We start from the raw sequence: 20,582 nt of genomic DNA, 5'->3' as shown, positions 1-20,582 counted from the left end.
ATGTCCATCAAGTCATTGATGCCGTTGAACCATCTCAACCTCTGATGCCATCGAACCATTTCATCCTCTGTCACCTCCTTCTCCTCCTGCCTTCAATCTTTCCCAGGATCAGGGTCTTTTCCAGTGAGTCAGTTCTTTGCATCAGGTGGCCAAAGTATTGGCCAGAGTATTGGATCTTCAGCTTCTGTATCAGTCCTTCCAGTGGATATTCAGGACTGGCACAGACAATTTGTGCCTTCACTAAAATCTTGTAATTGTTAAGAAGCAGAGCTGGATTAAATCTGTATTACCCAAATCCATTTTAGTGAAACCTGTGGATTCACTTCTGTGTAATCTTAACCTCCTCTAACAGCCCCTGTTCAGTTGTAGAGATGGAATTATAAGTGATTTTAAAAAGACATCTATATTTAGCATTTTCTTTGTTTGAAAATTTCAGAATTGGGGCTTAAGCAGCTTCTTTCAAGGAAGAAGGCCAGTGCAGCTGCTGTTATAACCCAAGATCTTGATCCACATCCATAGATTGGAATACTGGTGGGCCAGCAATCCTCAGACACCTCACTCAGGACAGGTAAGTGAAAGAGAGAATCAGGATAAGAAAAGTAGGATGAATGCTAATAGTCTTCCTTCCTGTTTCTTATTAGATGCAAGCAGCTGACTGCCTTTAAGAATTTAACCCTTTAAGCTGGTTAAAAACAAAGCATTTGAAATCTTATTTGGTTGGGGCAAAGGATTTTCAAGCTTGTAAAATATGTGTCAAATGTTACCTGTGGTGAAATTTAGGATAATTAAAGTTTTTTTTCTTTCTTGTTTTGTACATTTTCCAGATTGTATTTATGAACTTGTATTATTTATTTATTGTTGTGTAACAAACCACTCAAAACTTAGTGGTTTTAGACCTATCAGTCATTTATTTTGCTTGTGTATCTGTAATTTGGGTAAGGCTCACTTGGTGGGGACAGCTTGTCTGTTAACAAGTGGAATGAGGTGGGGCTGCTGGAGGAAAGCAGGTAGCTCATTCTCCTGAGCTGTAATCATTTGAAGGCTTGCTCACTCTTGTGTCTGGTGGTTAATGCAGGCTGTTGGTAGGGGCCTGGGCTGTAGGCCAGAACACCTATGTATGACCTCTGTTTTTCACTTTTTGGTTTCCTTACAGCATGTTGGCTGGGTTCCAAGAGAGAGCATCCCAAAAGAGCAAGGTGAAGTTGTATGGCATATTTGACTTAGTTTTTGGAAGTCACATACTGTTATTTTGCTCTCTTCTATTGGTTGAGGTAGTCATGAAGGTCTCCCCAGGTTCAGAGGAGTATAGAACCCTACCACTTGAAGGGAAGAATATCAGCATAAGATTATAAGAGCATATGGCATGGAATCTGCCATTGTAGCCATTTTTGACCTATGTGATTTGCCACGATTTGCATTACTTTTAAGATAAAGAATATAAACATAGGTGTAATCAATGAAAAAGATGAATATTTGGATGAATGTGCATCCAAAAAAAAGATGAATATTCCTGGAGAAGGAAATGGCAATCCACTCGAGTACTATTGCCTGGAAAATCCTATGGACAGAGGAGCTTGGTAGGCTATAGTCCATGGGGTCACAAAGAGTCGGACATGACTGAGCGACTTTTTTTTTTTTTTTTATGGTGTATGAGTCCAATAAGAATTTTGTGTGCTCTCATTTACTGAGATATACTGAAAATAAGATGCCTAAACAGGAAGAAGTAAAATCAATTTTGAGTTTTATTGCATATCAACAAAGCATGTTGCTATAATCAAAAGTAGAGACAAAACTTTATAAACAAGATGAAAAATAAGATTTGTAGTTAGGTTTTTTTGTTTCTAGAAAATGCTAGTTGTTTTTGTTCAAAGTCTACTTGGGTGTTTTTTTTTCTTGTTTATTTTAATAATTTGAGAATTATTTGGGAAACTGGTTTCTAATATAGTAGATGTGAAATGTTTAACAAAAGTATTTAAATTTTGTGGTCGGGAAGTGATTGTCATAGCATAGAATTGACCATATTAATCTTTTTCCTTTTTTTGGTTGCATGTAGTACTTTTGCCTAGAAAATCCCATGGACGGAGGAGCCTGGTAGGCTGCAGTCCATGGGGTCGCTAGAGTCGGACACGACTGAGCGACTTCACTTTCACTTTCATGCATTGGAGAAGGAAATGGCAACCCACTCCAGTGTTCTTGCCTGGAGAATCCCAGGGACGGGGGAGCCTGGTGGGCTGCCGTCTGTGGGGTCGCACAGAGTCGGACATGACTGAAGCGACTTAGTAGTAGTAGCATATGGGATCTTGGTTCCTTGACCAAAGCTTGAACCCTTGCCCTTTTCATTGAAAATATGGAGACTTAACCACTGGACTGCCACAGAAGTGGCATCATTCTTTAAGTGTACAGTTCAGTGGTACTAAATATTTTCACACTATTTTGCCACCAATCTCCTAAATCTTGCAGAACTCTAAATCTTGCAAAATTGAAATTCTACCCAATAAACACCTCCCTATTCCCCTCTCCCTTTAGCCCCTGGCAACCTACATTCTATATTCTGTGTATAAATTTGATCACTCTAGGTACCTCATGTAAATGGAATCGTATACTCTTTATCTTATTGTGACTGGCTTATTTCACTTAGCATGGTGTCCTTGAGGATCGTACACGCTGTAGCATGTATCAGTTTCTTTCATTTTAAGGCTGAATAACATTCCATTGTTTGTGTATAGTACCTTTTATTTATCCATTCATCCTTTGTTGGACCCTTGGATTGCTTCCACCTTTAGGCTATTGTAAATAATGCTCTTATGAGTATTGGTATACAAATATCTCTTTGAGGCCATGCTTTCAGTTCTTTTGTGTGTATACCCAAAAGTGGAATTGTGTTACTTTGTTTAAATTTTGAGGAGCTGCCATACTACTTCCATAGCTGCTGCACCATTTTACATTTTCACAATGTAAAACAATAGAGAAAGGTTCCAGTTTCTCCACATCCTCACCAACTCTTGTTTGTTTTTCAGTAATGGTCTTTCTAATGGGTCTGAGATGGTATTTCATCATGGCTTTGATTTGTATTTTTCTAATGATTAGTGATATTGAGCCATCTGAGCATCTTTTCACATGCTTGTTGACTTTTACACAAATACAGTTTCTTTGGAGAATATCTGTTCAAGTCCTTCACCTTTTTTCTAATCAAATTGTTTGTTTTTTTGTTGTTGTTGAATTGTTGAAGCTCTAGATGTTAACTGCTTATCACATAAAAAGATTTGCATTCTCACTATCACTGTCTTATATTTAGGTCTCAGTGGTGTCTTTCAACTATCAGATAGGCCCCCAACCAGCCTTTTTTCTTCCAACTTTCTTTTCTAGTCTGTTAGGAAGTTACTTTGCATAGATACCTGCATTACTTTTTACATTACAGTAGATGCTTACCTCATTTTACTGTGCTCTGCAGATACTACATTTTTTACAAATTTAAAGTTTGTGGCAACCCTGCATGGAACAAGTCTGTTTATGCCATTTTTCCAACAGCATTTGCTTACCTCATGTCTCTGTGTCACATTTTGGTAATTCTCACACTATTTTAGACATTTTCATTTTCATTATATTTGTTATGGTGTTCTGTGATCAGTGATCTTTGGTGTTATTGTTGCAAAAGATTATGACTCTGAAGGCTCAGATGGTGATTAATATTATTCTTTTTTTTTTTTTTTATTCTTCCAATTTTATTTTTTAAACTTTACATAATTGTATTAGTTTTGCCAAATATCAAAATGAATCCGCCACAGGTATACATGTGTTCCCCATCCCGAACCCTCCTCCCTCCTCCCTCCCCATACCATCCCTCTGGGCCGTCCCAAAGCAATTTATAGATTCAACGCAATCCCTATCAAGCTACCAACAGTATTCTTCACAGAGCTAGAACAAATAATTTCACAATTTGTATGGAAATACAAAAAACCTCGAATAGCCAAAGCGATCTTGAGAAAGAAGAATGGAACTGGAGGAATCAACCTACCTGACTTCAGGCTCTACTACAAAGCCACAGTTATCAAGACAGTATGGTACTGGCACAAAGACAGAAATATTGATCAATGGAATAAAATAGAAAGCCCAGAGATAAATCCACGCACATATGGACACCTTATCTTCAACAAAGGAGGCAAGAATATACAATGGATTAAAGACAATCTCTTTAACAAGTGGTGCTGGGAAATCTGGTCAACCACTTGTAAAAGAATGAAACTGGACCACTTTCTAACACCATACACAAAAATAAACTCAAAATGGATTAAAGATCTAAACGTAAGACCAGAAACTATAAAACTCCTAGAGGAGAACATAGGCAAAACACTCTCCGACATACATCACAGCAGGATCCTCTATGACCCACCTCCCAGAATATTGGAAATAAAAGCAAAAATAAACAAATGGGACCTAATTAACCTTAAAAGCTTCTGCACATCAAAGGAAACTATTAGCAAGGTGAAAAGACAGCCTTCAGAATGGGAGAAAATAATAGCAAATGAAGCAACCGACAAACAACTAATCTCAAAAATATACAAGCAACTCCTACAGCTCAACTCCAGAAAAATAAACGACCCAATCAAAAAATGGGCCAAAGAACTAAATAGACATTTCTCCAAAAAAGACATACAGATGGCTAACAAACACATGAAAAGATGCTCAACATCACTCATTATCAGAGAAATGCAAATCAAAACCACTATGAGGTACCATTTCACACCAGTCAGAATGGCTGCGATCCAAAAGTCTACAAATAATAAATGCTGGAGAGGGTGTGGAGAAAAGGGAACCCTCTTACACTGTTGGTGGGAATGCAAACTAGTACAGCCACTATGGAGAACAGTGTGGAGATTCCTTAAAAAACTGGAAATAGAACTGCCTTATGATCCAGCAACCCCACTGCTGGGCATACACACTGAGGAAACCAGAAGGGAAAGAGACACGTGTACCCCAATGTTCATCGCAGCACTGTTTATAATAGCCAAGACATGGAAGCAACCTAGATGTCCATCAGCAGATGAATGGATAAGAAAGCAGTGGTACATATACACAATGGAGTATTACTCAGCCATTAAAAAGAATACATTTGAATCAGTTCTAATGAGGTGGATGAAACTGGAGCCTATTATACAGAGTGAAGTAAGCCAGAAGGAAAAACATCAATACAGTATACTAACGCATATATATGGAATTTAGAAAGATGGTAACAATAACCCGGTGTATGAAACAGCAAAAGAGACACTGATGTATAGAACAGTCTTATGGACTCTGTGGGAGAGGGAGAGGGTGGGAAGATTTGGGAGAATGGCAATGAAACATGTAAAATATCATGTAGGAAACGAGTTGCCAGTCCAGGTTCGATGCATGATGCTGGATGCTTGGGGCTGGTGATTAATATTATTCTTAAATTAAGGTATGTACATTGTTTTCTTAGACATAATGCTCTAAATATTTAGACTATAGTGTAAGCATGACTTTGCCCCAGTTTTATTGAGACATCATTTAAGTGCTGTACTGTGCTTAGCATGTCCGACTCTTTGCAACCCCATGGACTGTAGCCTACTAGGCTCCTCTGTCCATGGGGATCTTCCAGGCAAGAATACTGGAGTGGGTTGCCATGCACTCCTCCAGGGGATCTTCCCAGCCTAGGGATGGAACTCGGGTCTCCTGCCTTGCAGAATTCTTTACCATCTGAGCCACCAGGAAGTACAGCAGTGTACAAGTTTAAGGTGTACAGCATAATGATTTGACTCATATACATCACAAAGTGATTATCACAGTAAATTTGTTGTTGTTCAGTCACTGAGTCATATCCGCCTCTTTTCCAGCCCATGAATTGCAGCACACTGGGCTTCCCTGCCCTTCACTATCTCCTAGAGCTGCTCAGACTCATTTCCATTGAGTCAGTGATGCCATCTGACCATTTCATCCTCTGTCGCCCCTTTCTCCTCTCAGTGGACAGTGGCTCAGACGGTAAAGCGTCTTCCTACAATGTGGGAGACCCAGGTTCAATCCCTGGGTCGGGAAGATCTCCTGGAGAAGGAAATGGCAACCCACTCCAGTATTCTTGCCTGGAAAATCCCATGGACAGAGGAAACTGGTAGGCTACAGTCCATGGGGTCGCAAAGAGTTGGACACGACTGAGCGACTTCACTTTCTTTTTTTCTCCTCTCAGTGAAACTTATCTGTCATCTCATAGTATAACAAAAGGAAAAACTCCAGTCCTCCAGGCTCCTCTGTCCATGGGGATTCTCCAGGCAAGAATACTGGAGTGGGTTGCTATGCCCTCCTCCAGGGGATCTTCCCAGCCCAGGGATCGAACCCAGGCCTCCTGCATTACAGGTGGATTCTTTACCAACTGAACCTCCAGGGAAGCTCATAGTAAAAAGAAAAAAATTTTTCCTTGTGACAAGAACTCTTAGGATTTACCCTCTTAACTTTCATTTATGACATACAGCCGTATTCATTATATTTATCGTGTTGTACATTATATCCCTCGTACATAGTTATAACTGAAAGTTTGTACCTTTTGATTGCCTTCATGTAATTCTCCCCTTCTCCACTCTCCTCCCTCTGGTAAACACAAATTTGATCTTTTTTTCTATAAGTTTTGTTTTTGATGTGTAGTTGACATACAGTCTCCAAAATTCAGTTTTAGAATATCTTCATTTCCATTCCCCCCGCCAAATTCCTTGTACATGTTTGCAGTGAATTCTTGTACCAAAAGAATGTCCAGCCTCAGGTAGTCAGTAATCTACTTTGTATTTTAAAAATTTGCTTTTTCTGGAGATTTCACGTAGTTGGAATCATACAATATGTGATCTCGTTTCTGGCCTTTTTCACTTAGCTTAATTTTTTTTTAAACTTTTTTTTTAATGTGGACCATTTTTAAAGCCTTTATTGAATATGTTACAGTATTATTTCTGTTGTTGATGTTCTGGTTTTTTGGCTGTGGTGAGGCATATGGAATTTAGCTCCTTGATCAGGGATCGAGCTCATACCCCTGCGTTGGAAGATGAAGTCTTAACCACTGGACTGCCAGGGATGTCCCTAGCTTAATGTTTTTGAGGTTCATATTGTAGCATGTATCAGGCAGCATTGTTCCTTTTTATTATTGAATAGTATTCCATTGTATGGCGATACCACATTAAAAAAATTCACTAATTGTTTGATAGACCTTTGGATTGTTTCTCCTTTTTGACTGTTATTATATTTGTGTTATTATATTTATCATCTCATGCTTTAAACCTTTTTTACTTATGTGATTAATATGTGACTATAGTATTATCCAGATATAGTATAAATGCACACACATTGAAGGATACGCTAAAAATATTTTAGTAATGGGGTACAGGATCAAAAAAATTTGGAGGTCACTGTTCTAGTCCAGAACAGTCAGAAAACAGAAGGTAACCAGAATTATCCTAAGTCACAGGTCTGATTTACCACTCATAATTATACCCTACTGCTTGTGAAATAAATTTCTAAATGTGGTATTTAAGGAGCCCTACCTTATGGGCCTAAACTCTTAACTGTTTTCTAGCTACCACTTCAGTTTTACAGCACACTACTTCCTTTTATATTATTTTCACCAAATTCCTTGAAGTTCCTCAATACATTCTGCCTTTGAGCTTTTGCCAGCTATTCCCTTTGCCTAGAATGCTGTTTCCTGCCCACCTTAGCCTCTTGGGAGTACTATGATACATTATTTAAATTCCAGATAAATTGCCTCTTTGAATTGCTCCATGGCTCACCCAAGCCAGTTTAGCCACTTCATCTTCTGTGATACCTCTGTATGTAGTATCTACCTTTATTATAGCAACTCTCAAACTAAATTGCAATTATGTATTAGTATATCTGCATCCTTCACTGGACTGCTGTGTCCTTGAGGACAAGGAATAGGCCTGTTCATCCAATATGTGTTGAATAAATGAATGAGTAGTAGCCTCATGGGGGAGTCCCTTGCATGATCCTGAAAGTACCTTGTTAAATTCTGTGCTAGGGTACCTCACTTGCCTCATCCTAGTTTAGACGCTATGGTGGTGGTTTAGTCACAAAGTTGTGTCTGACTTTTGTGACCCCATGGACTATAGCCCGCCCGCCAGGCTCCTCTTTTCATGGGATTTCCCAGGCAAGAAAACTAGAGTAGGTTGTCATTTCCTTCTCCAGGGGATCTCTTCCTGACCCAGGGATCAAACCCAGGTCTCCTGCATTGCAGGCAGATTCTTTACCATCTGAGCCACCAGGGGAAGACCTGTTAAGTAGGTTAGGTTAAATTTTTTCTTTTTAAAAATGTGTATTTGGGTACTCTCCCACGCCCTTAATACGATTGTCCTAAATCCAGAGACTATCAAGATTTGGATAATAACTTGTTAGATGCAGAATTTTTTTTCTGTTTTTGGTGGCCCCCTGAGGCTTGTGGAATCTTAGTTCCCTGACCAGGGGTTGAACCTATGGCATGCTGTGTTAGTGCCAAGTCCTAACCACTGGACTGCCAGGGAATTCCCAGAATTTTCTAATTTTATCATTTTTGGAATCATTTAGAAATCTAGCTTCCCTCCGTATTTTCTAAATTAAGCCTTGTGTTTAAAAAAAAAAAAAAAAAAGTAACGCCACACCATCTATCTAGTGGAGATGCAGAGTTTCGCATTTTCAAAAGGGTCATTAATTTAGTTGGAAAGGATAGTAGCAGTTGTTAATGGAAAGGTTTCAGGACAATCTAGGTGATATGTTGAGATTTCTGCCATAAGTAGTGTTTATTTCTTCAAAAGGCCTTCAGATAGTTTGATCTTAAGCACAGAGAAAGAAGGCTCTTGATACTGAATCATTTTAGGAATTAAAGATTTTCATTAGTAAGCAGAGTGAATGATATCAGAATTCCTATGTAGAGCAGGACAACTGTGGTTTGGAGAAGCTGAAAAAGAACTTTTCTCAGTGGTTGTGCCAGTGGTGAAATGATAACAATATCAACTGCTGTTTATATTTATTTGTGTACCGGATGCTATGTTAAGCCATGTATATTTTCTCCTTTAATCTGGATGAGGTAGATGGTTTTACAGTTGAGGAGACTGAAGCCTAGACTGATAAAATGACTTTGAAAGCCAGAAGGAGAATTTAAATCCAGGATTAATTCCAAAGAGTGGATGCTCTTTCCATAGCACATAGTACTGATTTCGGTGTCTTTTACTATCTTATTTTTTAGGCCAAAGGATAGATGTTAAATTGGATACCGGGAAGGTAGAATGGAAAGTTGATTTTATAATCACCTTCTATTCTTGTTTTATAGTATGGCATTGTTGTATATAGATAAGAAATTTGAGGGCCAGCCCACTCCAGTATTCTTGCCTGGAGAATCCCATGGATGGAGGAGCCTGGTGGGCTACAGTCCATGGGGTCGCAAAGAGTCGGACCAGACTGAGCGACTTCACTTGCACTTTGGGCTTCCCTTGTAGCTCAGTTGGTAAAGAATCTGCCTGCAGTGCAGGAGACCCGGGTTCGATTCCTGGGTTGGGAAGACCCCCTGGAGAAGGAAATGGCGACCCACTCCAGTATCCTTGCCTGGAAAATTTCATGGACTGAGGAGCCTGGTGGCCTGCAGTCCATGGGGTTGCAAAGAGTCGTGCACAACTGAGCTACTAATACTTACTTACAGTAACTGATAGCATTACAGCTGTTTGTTTGAAGTTGAATGTGGTTATTACAATTTCAAGGTAATCCCATTTTAAAGGATCAGTTTTAATTGTTTTATCCTTACAAGTTATAACTAAATTCCCTTGTGTTCTATTTGCCTGACTTTGGGGGAACTGAATTTTAATATTATTTCTTTTAAAAGAAACTTTTATAAGAGAAGGATTGAGGAAATGTCTCTTTCCATGTTACATGTTTCTTCATTTTTTAAAAACTATAGTATGGTTGATTTACAATACTGTGTTAGTATAGGCAAAGGATTCAGTTATATACATATATATGTATTTTTTTTTTCAAATTATCTTCCATTATAGGTTATTGCAAGATATTGAATATAGTTTCCTGTGCTAGACAGTAAATGCTTATTTCTTCATTCTTTTGTATGCAAAAAATTATTTGTCATTCTGTAGATTTTGATTCATAAACTAAACTAAAATACAGAAGCTGAAAGTTTTGATGTAGCTCAAAGTTCTCTCATACATTTTGTTTGAAAGAGCTTTTAATAATTGAAGTTCAATTCAAGAAATTTGTACTAATCAGTTCATTGAAGATGTTGAGGTAGGTAAGAAATGGGAGCCAGAATTTCATGGTCTTAAAGGATTTTAAATCTATTAGAAGAAATCTATTAGGAGAGATGGAACTTGTAAATAACCATAAAAAAGAAATTATGTGTCTTACATAGTTGCCAAATTTCAGTGTGCAACTTACAGTACTTCTTGAGTTTATAGGTGAGAAATATTCTTACTTGCTTTCTTACTTGCTTCATGGATATGGCATTTGATCTGTGCCCTGAAGATTGAGTAGTATTTTACCTAAGTTGGAGTCTGAAAAAAGGTCAGTTTACATTGAGAAGTTACTTAAGGACGAGGAAGAAGAGTGGAGTTGCCCCCCTGGTTCATTAAGTGAGGTGTATGGTTTCTGAATCTTTTCATTTCTGTTTGATTTTTTTTTTTTTTTTTTTAGACTGGACATATTTCAGTAGTTTTATTTTTTGGAAAACATTAAATTGGGAGAGAAAGAAAAAGTATATTTTAATTCAAAGGACATTGAAATCTTATTCACAACTTTTGGTTACTTTATTTTTCAGTTCTAAAATTTCTATTTGCTCTTCTTTGTCTTCTGGTTTTTTTTTTTTGCTGGTGATTTCTAACTTAACACTTATTTCAAGAGTGTTTGATATTTATTTGAGCATTTTTACAATAACTGCTTTAAAGTCTTTATGGGATAATTCCAATATCTAAGTTCATCTCTTCATCAATGTTGTATTTTCCCATGTGAGCTGAGATTTTTGTGGTTCTCAGGCTGAGTAATTTTGGTTTGTATCCTGGACATTCAATCTGAGTGTTATAATGAGATTCTAGGTTTTGTTTACTTTCTGTGGAGAATGTTGATGTTTTTGTTTTAGCTTTCTGTGGGTTGTGATTCCAATGTCAGTTCAGTCTTCACAGCTCTGTCAGTGCTTTTCAGATCTGTCCCATGTGCGTTCCTCTCACCGGTCAGTCAGGGATTTGGTTGGAGGTCTGCTCATTTTCTCTGTTTTCAAAGGTTATATTATGTTAATTGGCATCAGATTCATACCTTCACAGGTTGAGAGGGACCTCAGAGCTCATAAACAACTTTGTGGAGATATTTTCTCGAGAGCAGGGAGAGCAAAGGAAAAAATAATGGAGTTTGGCCTGCCCACTTGGAAGCAGGGTTCTGCTGAACAGAGAGGAATAGTCCCCTCAAGAGTTTTTGCTCCTGGAGGCTTCCTTTCCTAATTGATTTTTCTACTGTTGCTTTGCATCCACCACAGAAGGCCTAGGGACTGCGACATGAAAGTATGGAGAGAAAGGAGAATGAAAAAATACCCTAGTGATTTCCCTGCTTTCTTTGCACTTGAGGAGTTCCCTTTAGAGGAGCCATGGGCTACAAAGTTGGACACGACTGAATGACTGAACACTCCTATTTTCTGTCCTTGAGCCAGAGCTAGAGGGTTTCTCCGGTATCTCTCTGCCTCCACCATTGAGTTCACTTCTGGGTTTTGGGCTGTGCTGAGTTCAGGCTGGGGGTACTAGAGGAGGAAAAATGCTAAACTTACAGCGAGTGCGTTGATAAAAAAAAGTTCTGTTGCTTTTCAAAGATCTACCTGTAATGTTTACATTTCAGAGTCTTCACATAGCTGTTCATGCGTTCTAGCCAGGTTTTATAGTGTTTATTACTAAACTGTTGGAAATTCTTCCAACATTTTTGTTTTACCATTTTGTTTTGATGTAATTTTAAATTAATGGGAAGTTGTAAAAAGATGACAGGAAGGTTCTGTGCCCTTTACCCAGTGGTTACATCTTATATAGCTAAAACATAATATTCAAACAAGGAAATTAACATTAACACCTACTTTTTATCATGGAACTTTCAAATCCATAAGAGTGTTGAAAGAATAGTACCGTTACCTAATACCATTATCATACCTAGGAATATTAACAGTGTGAGTTTTTTTGGATAGTAGTCTTAATGTTCCAGGTGTCTGTTTTGATGCTTGAAGGCTTAAGTTATTGTTCACGGAGATGACCTTCCGGATGAATACTCTTATTGATTAATTTGAGTGTCTGGGCTCTTCCAATGTGTGCAATTTAGAGCCTAGAGAGCTTCTTGATTCTATATTCTTATTCTGTCTCATGCTTCCCTCAGCTCAGACTTCTTGCAGTACTCTAAGCAGATACTCATTACAGTAGTCCTTATCAGAAGGTTAGAACTTTGTCAGGCTGATTTATTACTTACATAGAGTTTCTGATATGGTGAAATAAAAGGATTGTAAAAAGTGTAAGTAATTGAAAATCTGACTACAAGGCTTAAACAAAGAGAAGTTTGTTTTCCTTACATAAGCCTGGAAAGGCAGTTGCTCATGTTGCTTCAGTGACTCAACAGTGTTGGGGCCCATATCTTTGTACTTTGCTTTACCTTCATGGTCCTAAGATAACTGCCACAGTTCCCCCACCCACAGTTACAGAGGACAACAAAAGATCCAGGCCAAGAAAAAGCTTTCCTGGAAGTGACTTGCTCATAAGTGCTGCTAATGTTTCATGGGCCAAAATGGGTTTTATGGACACTTCTAATTGGCCTCTATAGTGAGAGGCAAGAAGGAAGGAAGGATTGGGAGTGGCTTTTTGGGTAGTCAATAAATAGTATCTGTCCCGGTTGTATGATAGCATTCATTTTACTTTAGAAATGCATTCATGTTGTTTCAGTATGATGTTCAACACATAGGTTTATAATTACATAATAGCTTTATAATTACATAATAACATCTTTCTGGGTACTGTGGAAAACACGGAAACAAAATGAATTTTAAATAGAGATTGTGAGATTTTGGTTATGAAAGGTGAAACTGGCTTGAATTCTGGGACTTGGTATAATGGTTTTGTGCTGGGAATTTCAGTTATTCTTTTTTGCTCAACATTATTTTAAGATTTAAACATAATGTGTAAATCTAGTTAATATCTACTGACTGTTGTATAATATTGCATTTTATGTGCATTTCTACATTTTATTTATTTATCTGATAACAGATTTCTAGGTGTGGCTTAAAAATTACTAACAGAATTGCTGTGAACTTCCTTATACATTATCCCCTGTTGACTTGTACAAAGGCTTCTCTGTAGTCTACACTGAAGAAAGGAATTCCTGATTTATGATCCATACCCATACTTAATTTCACTAAATACTGCCAGATTGTTTTCCAGAATGGTTGCCCAGTTTATGCTCCCACTGGCAGTGTATTGGGGTTCCCATTTCCTTAAATTCTTACCAGCATTTGGTTTTATCCATCTGTTTAGTCTCTTCAGTCTGATGGTAATAAAGTAATATTTTATTTTAATTTACATTTCTGTGATTGTGAGGTTGAGCATCTCTTTACTTAGACATCGTTTGTCTCCCTTGCATATTGACTAAAAAAGTTACCCAAATAATACTTGTTAGTTGTATTTATTTTTGAAACTACAAATAGGCAAATATAAAAAGGTTATTTCTAATACTCTAATACAGAGGTAATTGCTGTTAATATGGCTATATCGTTCTGATCTTTAAATGATGCATAAACGTACAAATTCGTATATACACAATTTCATAACTTAAATTTTCACTTGCCAATAATTTATGACCATTTTGTTTTTCTAAATCATCAACTCACCAGAACCAGTAATTAAAGAATTATGCAAGCCCATATTATTGGTAACTTGGTGTTTAATATGGTGGAAGTAGTTAAACTAAAGAAACTGGCAAATGCTACAAATCAGGGCTTCCCCTTCCCTGCTCATTTCCATCCAGAGCCATTTTATCAGCACACTACTGCTTATATACATTATATCAGTATAGATATACTTCATTTTCAGTGGCTTCATAGAAGTCCATTTCTATGTATCAATGGTTCTCAGTATGGTTCTTGGACCAGCGGTATCAGTGTTAACTGGGAATTTGTTAGAAATGCAAATTCTTGGCCTCTACGCAGGCTTACAAAATCAAAAACTCTTCTGTTGGGTCCCAGCTATGTCTTACAAGCTCTTTAGGTGATTCTGATGCACGCTAAAACTTGAGAGGCACTGTGTGTGCAGAGGTACTGTAAGTTACCTGATTGAGGTAATGATATCTATATGGTAAATTCCTAGATAAGTGTTCATTTAAAAGTCTTGCGTGTGTATTGCCAAATTGAATTCTATAAAGGCTATATTGGTTTCCATTCCCACCTCAAGTCTACATCAACTTCATTTTAGATTCTATTCCATGTAGAGAAAAGTAGCTGTATTAAAGATCTTACTTCTTTTTTAGCTGTGTTTGTATCTTTTTATACATCCTAAAACTCAGCTCACCTGCATTATTGTCAGCAATAAAATACCTTTTGTTATTTATACTTTTAAAAAGAGAACAGTTGAGACAGAAAAAACAAAAACCATGCCTTTCCTGCTGCAGAACACATCTAGCATCACATATGGCTATATTGGTGAGTACCTACCTTTAATCCCTGTTGTAAATGGTTAGTTGAGGCTTCTTTCCTTACCTCTGGTACGTTACATCATTCTGAAACACGACTTTAAAATATACGAAGACTTGCTTGCTGTGAAAGTTGCTACTAATGGTGCCAAGCTGTTAAAATGGGGAAAAGATCCCAGCAAGAACTTGTGACTCTTCTTGGCCCATATAGACAATAGGCTGCAAGTACTTTATTTTGAAGGCTTTTATTAGATTTGGAGCCAGTATTGGGAATTTTTTTCTATATAGCCATTGTATATTTTGACATTCAAATTCTAAAATTTTACTCATTTACTATAAATCTGATTTTATCTATTTTTAACATCTGACATTGGGGAAGAAAATGGCTAGCATTTTGACTGAAACTGCTTTAAGAAAATAAAAAGTCTAGCAGTACATGTATTTCAGTTCTTAAGTAAAGATGAATGCGAGTGAATTTCTGGCTTTTTTCTGGAATTTATATTATATCTGGAATGTTATATATTTCTAAATTTTGTTTCTAACAGTGAGTGAAATATGATAAAGTGAATGTAAATATATTTTACAGCAACATGAATGTTGGCTACAATGCATTATTTTTTCACGTAACTTATTCCTAGTGAGCTTAAATGTGTTCCATAGTCATCAGTGTGATTTAGCTTGCAGGATTTCCACTTTTTTCTTCTAGAATTCGTCAAAATTCTTGAAACTTTCTGGAAAACAAATTCAGTAAATAGAGTGTTTTTGACCTTTCTTTCATTTGAACCACTGTTTTTGTTTTTATTTTTTGGCACTGTGGCTTGTGGGACCCCAGTTTCCTGACCAGGGACTGAACCTAGGCCACAGTAGAGAAAGCCCAGAATCCTAACCACTAGGCTACCAGGGAACTCCCTGAACCACTGTCCATAATAGGGAATAGTAATCTTGCTTCTGCAGGAACTTTTGGTCTGATACGAAATAAATCAGTTGACTGAATGTGTATCTGTCAGTTTTCGTCTTTAATACTTGATTTACAAATGATTAAAAATGAGTTTTCAGAGCCACAATAGACAATATTGATTTTTAAAAGAAATAATAATTATGTATAAATCATTTATTCTAATAAGCTTCTACCAAATTTGCTTTCATAGTAGAATCATTAAAATGTTTTAAGTCATTTCTCACTTGAAAAAAAAGTCCTCACAGGAAGTATGTCTTACAAGGGAGAGGTTTTCCATAATTTCCCTTATAGTGATAAGATTTTTTCTGTTCAGTTCAGTTCACTCAGTCGTGTCCAGCTTTTTGGAACCCCATGGACTGCAGCATGCCAGGCTTCCCTGTCCATCACCAACTCCTGGAGTTTACTCAAACTCATGTCCATAGGGTCAGTGATGCCATCCAACCATCTCATCCTCTGTCACCCCCTTGTCCTCCTGCCTTTAATCTTTCCCATCATCAGGGTCTTTTCCAATGAGTCCGTTCTTCGCATCAGGTGGCCAAAATATTGGAGCTTCAGCATCAGTCCTTCCAATGAATATTCAGGACTAATTTCCTTTGGGACTGACTAGTTTGATCTTGCTGTCCAAGGGACTCTCAAGAGTCTTCTCAAACACCACAGTTCAAAAGCATCAATTCTTCAGTGCTCAGCTTTCTTTGTAGTCCAGCTCTCACATCCATACATGACTACTGGAAAAACCATAGCTTTGACTAGACAGACCTTTGTCAGCAAAGGAACGAATGTCTCTGCTTTTTAATGTGCTATCTAGGTTGGTCATAGCTTTTCTTCCAAGGAGCAAGGGTCTTTTGATTTCATGGCTGCAGTCACCATCTGCAGTGATTTTGGAGCCCCCAAAAATAAAGTCTCTCATTGTTTCCATTGTTTTCGATCTATTTACCATAAAGTGATGGGATTGGATGCCATGATCTTAGCTTTTTGAATGTTGAGTTTAAGCTGGCTTTTTTGCTCTCCTCTTTCACTTTAATCAAGAGGCTCTTTAGTTCTTCTTCACTTTCTGCTATAAGGGTGGTGTCCTCTGTGTATCTGAGGTTATTGATATTTCTCCTGGCAATCTTAATTCCAGCTTGTGCTTCATCCAGCCCAGTGTTTCTCATGATGTCCTCTGCATTTAAGTTAAATAAGCAGGGTGACCATACACAGCCTTGATGTACTCCTTTCCCAACTTGGAACCAGTCTATTGTTCCATGTCTAGTTCTAACTGTTGCTTCTTGACCTGCATACAGATTTCTCAAGAGGCAGGTCAGTTGGTCTGGTATTCCCATCTCTTTCAGAATTTTCCACAGTTTATTGTGATCAACACAGTCAAAGGCTTTGGCATAATCAATAAAGCAGAAATAGATGTTTTTCTATTAGACTTCTTAAAAAAAATCTGATTACCATTTATTACCTTTCCTTTGATTTATAATCTCAGTAATTAGAATTGGGCTGATAATATATGTTGTTACTTAGTCGCTCAGTCATGTCTGACTCTGTGACCCCATGGACTGCAGCATGCCAGCCTTCCCTGTCCTTCACCATCTCCCAAAACTTGATCAAACTCATGTTCAGTGAGTCGGTGATGCCATCCAACCGTCTCGTCCTTTGTTGTCCTCTTCTCCTCATGCCCTCAATCTTTCCCAGCATCAGGGTCTTTTCCAGTGAGTCAACTCTTTGCATGAGGTGGCTAAAGTATTGGAGTTTCAGCTTCAGCATCAGTCCTTCCAATGAATTTTTAGGACTGATTTCCTTTAGAATTGACTGGTTTAATCTTGCAATCCAAGGGACTCTCAAGAGTCTTCTCCAACACCACAGTTCATATGAGTCTCAACAGAATCTTTGTGGATTGCTAGATACTAAGGGCTTTTAAAGTATTTAGACTTCATTATATAGAACAAATTTTGAATTGAAATTTTCTTTACTTCTGTTTTGTTTTGTTGTCAGAATTTCCTGGTAGTATTCAGTTAAGACTTAGGGATTTTCTTCTAGAGATTAGGCAGCTTTTCTTCCCTTAGGAGAGTTATTCAAAGTCTTTTTTTTCCTTGTGGTATGTGCTTACCAGGCAGAGTAGCGACTGTATTCTAATAAGAAAACCTTTTGCCAAAATACCCAATAGAGCAGAAAACTGACCTACTTAATGCTGACAAGTTTAAAAAAATCTATGGAATTGTACCAGTATTGAATCAACTTCTTCCTTCTCTTGTGGTGGATACGGTGGGGTAAAGAAGAGGGTAAAAAAAGGAGACTGAACTGCTGTAGGGGAGTAAATGAATATTTAATTACCTGAAATGATTTGATTAAAAGCTATTCATTTTGTACCATTTGAAGGGGTCTAAAATGTAGCAGTTCTTTATAGATCTCTTTAAACCTTAAAAAAAAAGAGGCCTAGGAAATTGCTAGGGCATTCATGCTAATAATCTAGAAAAGCCCTGTAGTTAAGGTTGTCGGTTAGCATTTCCTGAATAATTGTTTGTTTGTTTTTGCAGGATATGGTAAATTTATTTTAAAATTTCAGTTATAGTTTTATCAGTGTAGTACATTTCAGAATTTATAGATACTGAAGCAACAAAAAAAGAATGTTCAAACTATTTATTTGTAGCAGGTAACTATAGGCATTAACTTTATCAAACTCGTTTCAACTGTTATCCAATCTAATTTTAAGTACTCTCAGTATCACTAGCTTTAAATTTTAGAGGTGTGCTGTTTAGTAGAGAAGCCACTAGCTGATGTAGCTATTTAAATGTAAAGTAAATGAATTAAAACCGAATACAGTTTAAAAGTAGTTCCTCCGTCAAAGTAGCCATATTTCAAGTGCCTACTAGCAAATGTGTCTAGTGGCTACTATATTGGGTAGTATATTGCCAAATTCAGACTTAAATTGAAGAAAGTAGGGAAAACCACTAGACTTTTCAGGTATGACCTAAATCAAATCTCTTATGATCATACAGTGGAAGTGAGAAATAGATTTAAGGGACTAGATCTGATAGAGTGCCTGATGAACTATGGACGGAGGTTTGTGACATTGTACAGGAGACAGGGATCAAGACCATCCCCATGGAAAAGAAATGCAAAAAAGCAAAATGGCTGTCTGAGGAGGCCTTACAAATAGCTGTGAAAAGAAGAGAAGCGAAAAGCAAAGGAGAAAAGGAAAGATATAAACATCTGAATGCAGAGTTTCCAAGAATAGCAAGAAGAGATAAGAAAGCCTTCCTCAGAGATCAATGCAAAGAAATAGAGGAAAACAACAGAGTGGGAAAGACTAGAGATCTCTTCAAGAAAATTAGAGATACCAAGGGAACATTTCATGCAAAGATGGGCTCGATAAAGGACAGAAATGGTATGGACCTAACAGAAGCAGAAGACATTAAGAAGAGGTGGCAAGAATACACAGAAGAACTGTACAGAAAAGATCTTCACGACTAAGATAATCATGATGGTGTGATCACTCACCTAGAGCCAGACGTCCTGGAATGTGAAGTCTAGTGGGCCTTAGAAAGCATCACTACGAACAAAGCTAGTGGAGGTGATGGAATTCGAGTTGAGCTATTTCAAATCCTGAAAGATGATGCTGTGAAAGTGCTGCACTCAATATGCCAGCAAATTTGGAACACTCAGCAGTGGCCACAGGACTGGAAAAGGTCCGTTTTCATTCCAATCCCAAAGAAAGGGAATGCCGAAGAATGCTCAAACTACTGCACAACTGCACTCATCTCACCCACTAGTAAAGTAATGCTCAAAATTCTTCAAGCCAGGCTTCAGCAATACGTGAACCGTGAACTTCTAGATGTTCAAGCTGGTTTTAGAAAAGGTAGAGGAACCAGAGATAAAATTGCCAACATCCGCTGGATCATTGAACAAGCAAGAGAGTTCCAGAAAAACATCTATTTCTGCTTTATTGACTATGCCAAAGCCTTTGACTGTGTGGATGACAATAAACTGTGGAAAATTCTTCAAGAGATGGGAATACCAGACCACCTGATGTACCTCTTGAGAAATCTGCATGCAGGTCAGGAAGCAACAGTTAGAACTGGACATGGAACAGATTGGTTCCAACTAGGAAAAGGAGTACATCAAGGCTGTATATTGTCTCCCTGCTTATTTAACTTACATGCAGAGAACATCATGAGAAACGCTGGGTTGGAAGAAGCACAAGCTGGAATCAAGATTGGGGAGAAATATCAATAACCTCAGATATGCAGATGACACCACCCTTATGGCAGAAAGTGAAGAGGAACTAAAAAGCCTCTTGATGAAAGTTAAAGAGGAGAGTGAAAAAGTTGGCTTAAAGCTCAACATTCAGAAAACTAAGATCATGGCATCTGGTCCTATCACTTCATGGCAAATAGATGGGGAAACAGTGGAAACAGTGTCAGACTTTATTTTTTGGGGCTCCAAAATCACTGCAGATGGTGACTGCAGCTCTGAAATTAAAAGACGCTTACTCCTTGGAAGGAAAGTTATGACCAACCTAGACAGCATATTCAAAAGCAGAGACATTACTTTGCCAACAAAGGTCCGTCTAGTCAAGGCTATGGTTTTTCCAGTGGTCATGTATGGATGTGAGAGTTGGACTGTGAAGAAAGCTGAGTGCCGAAGAATTGATGCTTTTGAACTGTGGTGTTGGAGAAGACTCTTGAGAGTCCCTTGGACTGCAAGGAGATCCAACCAGTCCATTCTGAAGGAGATCAGCCCTGGGATTTCTTTGGAAGGAATGATGCTAAAGCTGAAACTCCAGTACTTTGGCCACCTGATGCGAAGAGTTGACTTATTGGAAAAGACCCTGATGGTAGGAGGGATTGGGGGCAGGAGGAGAAGGGGATGACAGAGGATGAGATGGCTGGATGGCATCACTGACTCGATGGACGTGAGTCTGAGTGAACTCCGGGCGTTGGTGATGGACAGGGAGGCCTGGCGT

General features: G+C 38.0%; 1 protein-coding gene across 12 annotated transcripts in view; it reads left to right on the top strand.

The window, feature by feature from the left end:
- The window catches only part of NUMB (NUMB endocytic adaptor protein), a 160,657-nt gene that overhangs the window by 44,325 nt on the left and 95,750 nt on the right, over nucleotides 1–20,582 (top strand). For 9 of the 12 annotated variants that reach the window (XM_070797828.1, XM_070797834.1, XM_070797827.1 and 6 more), the window contains exons 2-3: nucleotides 437–568; nucleotides 1,154–1,196. The exons of 1 other annotated variant lie outside the window; for it this stretch is intronic. In XM_070797828.1, the coding sequence (XP_070653929.1) occupies nucleotides 1,155–1,196 (42 nt within the window). In that variant the 5' untranslated portion in view covers nucleotides 437–568; nucleotide 1,154. The remainder of the gene's footprint in view (nucleotides 1–436; nucleotides 569–1,153; nucleotides 1,197–20,582) is intronic. 2 more of the 12 variants (XM_070797831.1, XM_070797829.1) reach the window with 1 other exon arrangement.

The sequence above is a fragment of the Bos indicus genome, chromosome 10 (genome assembly GCF_029378745.1).
Source record: "Bos indicus isolate NIAB-ARS_2022 breed Sahiwal x Tharparkar chromosome 10, NIAB-ARS_B.indTharparkar_mat_pri_1.0, whole genome shotgun sequence".
NCBI classification, from domain to species: domain Eukaryota; kingdom Metazoa; phylum Chordata; class Mammalia; order Artiodactyla; family Bovidae; genus Bos; species Bos indicus.
This window is presented reverse-complemented; position numbering and strand designations above follow the sequence as displayed.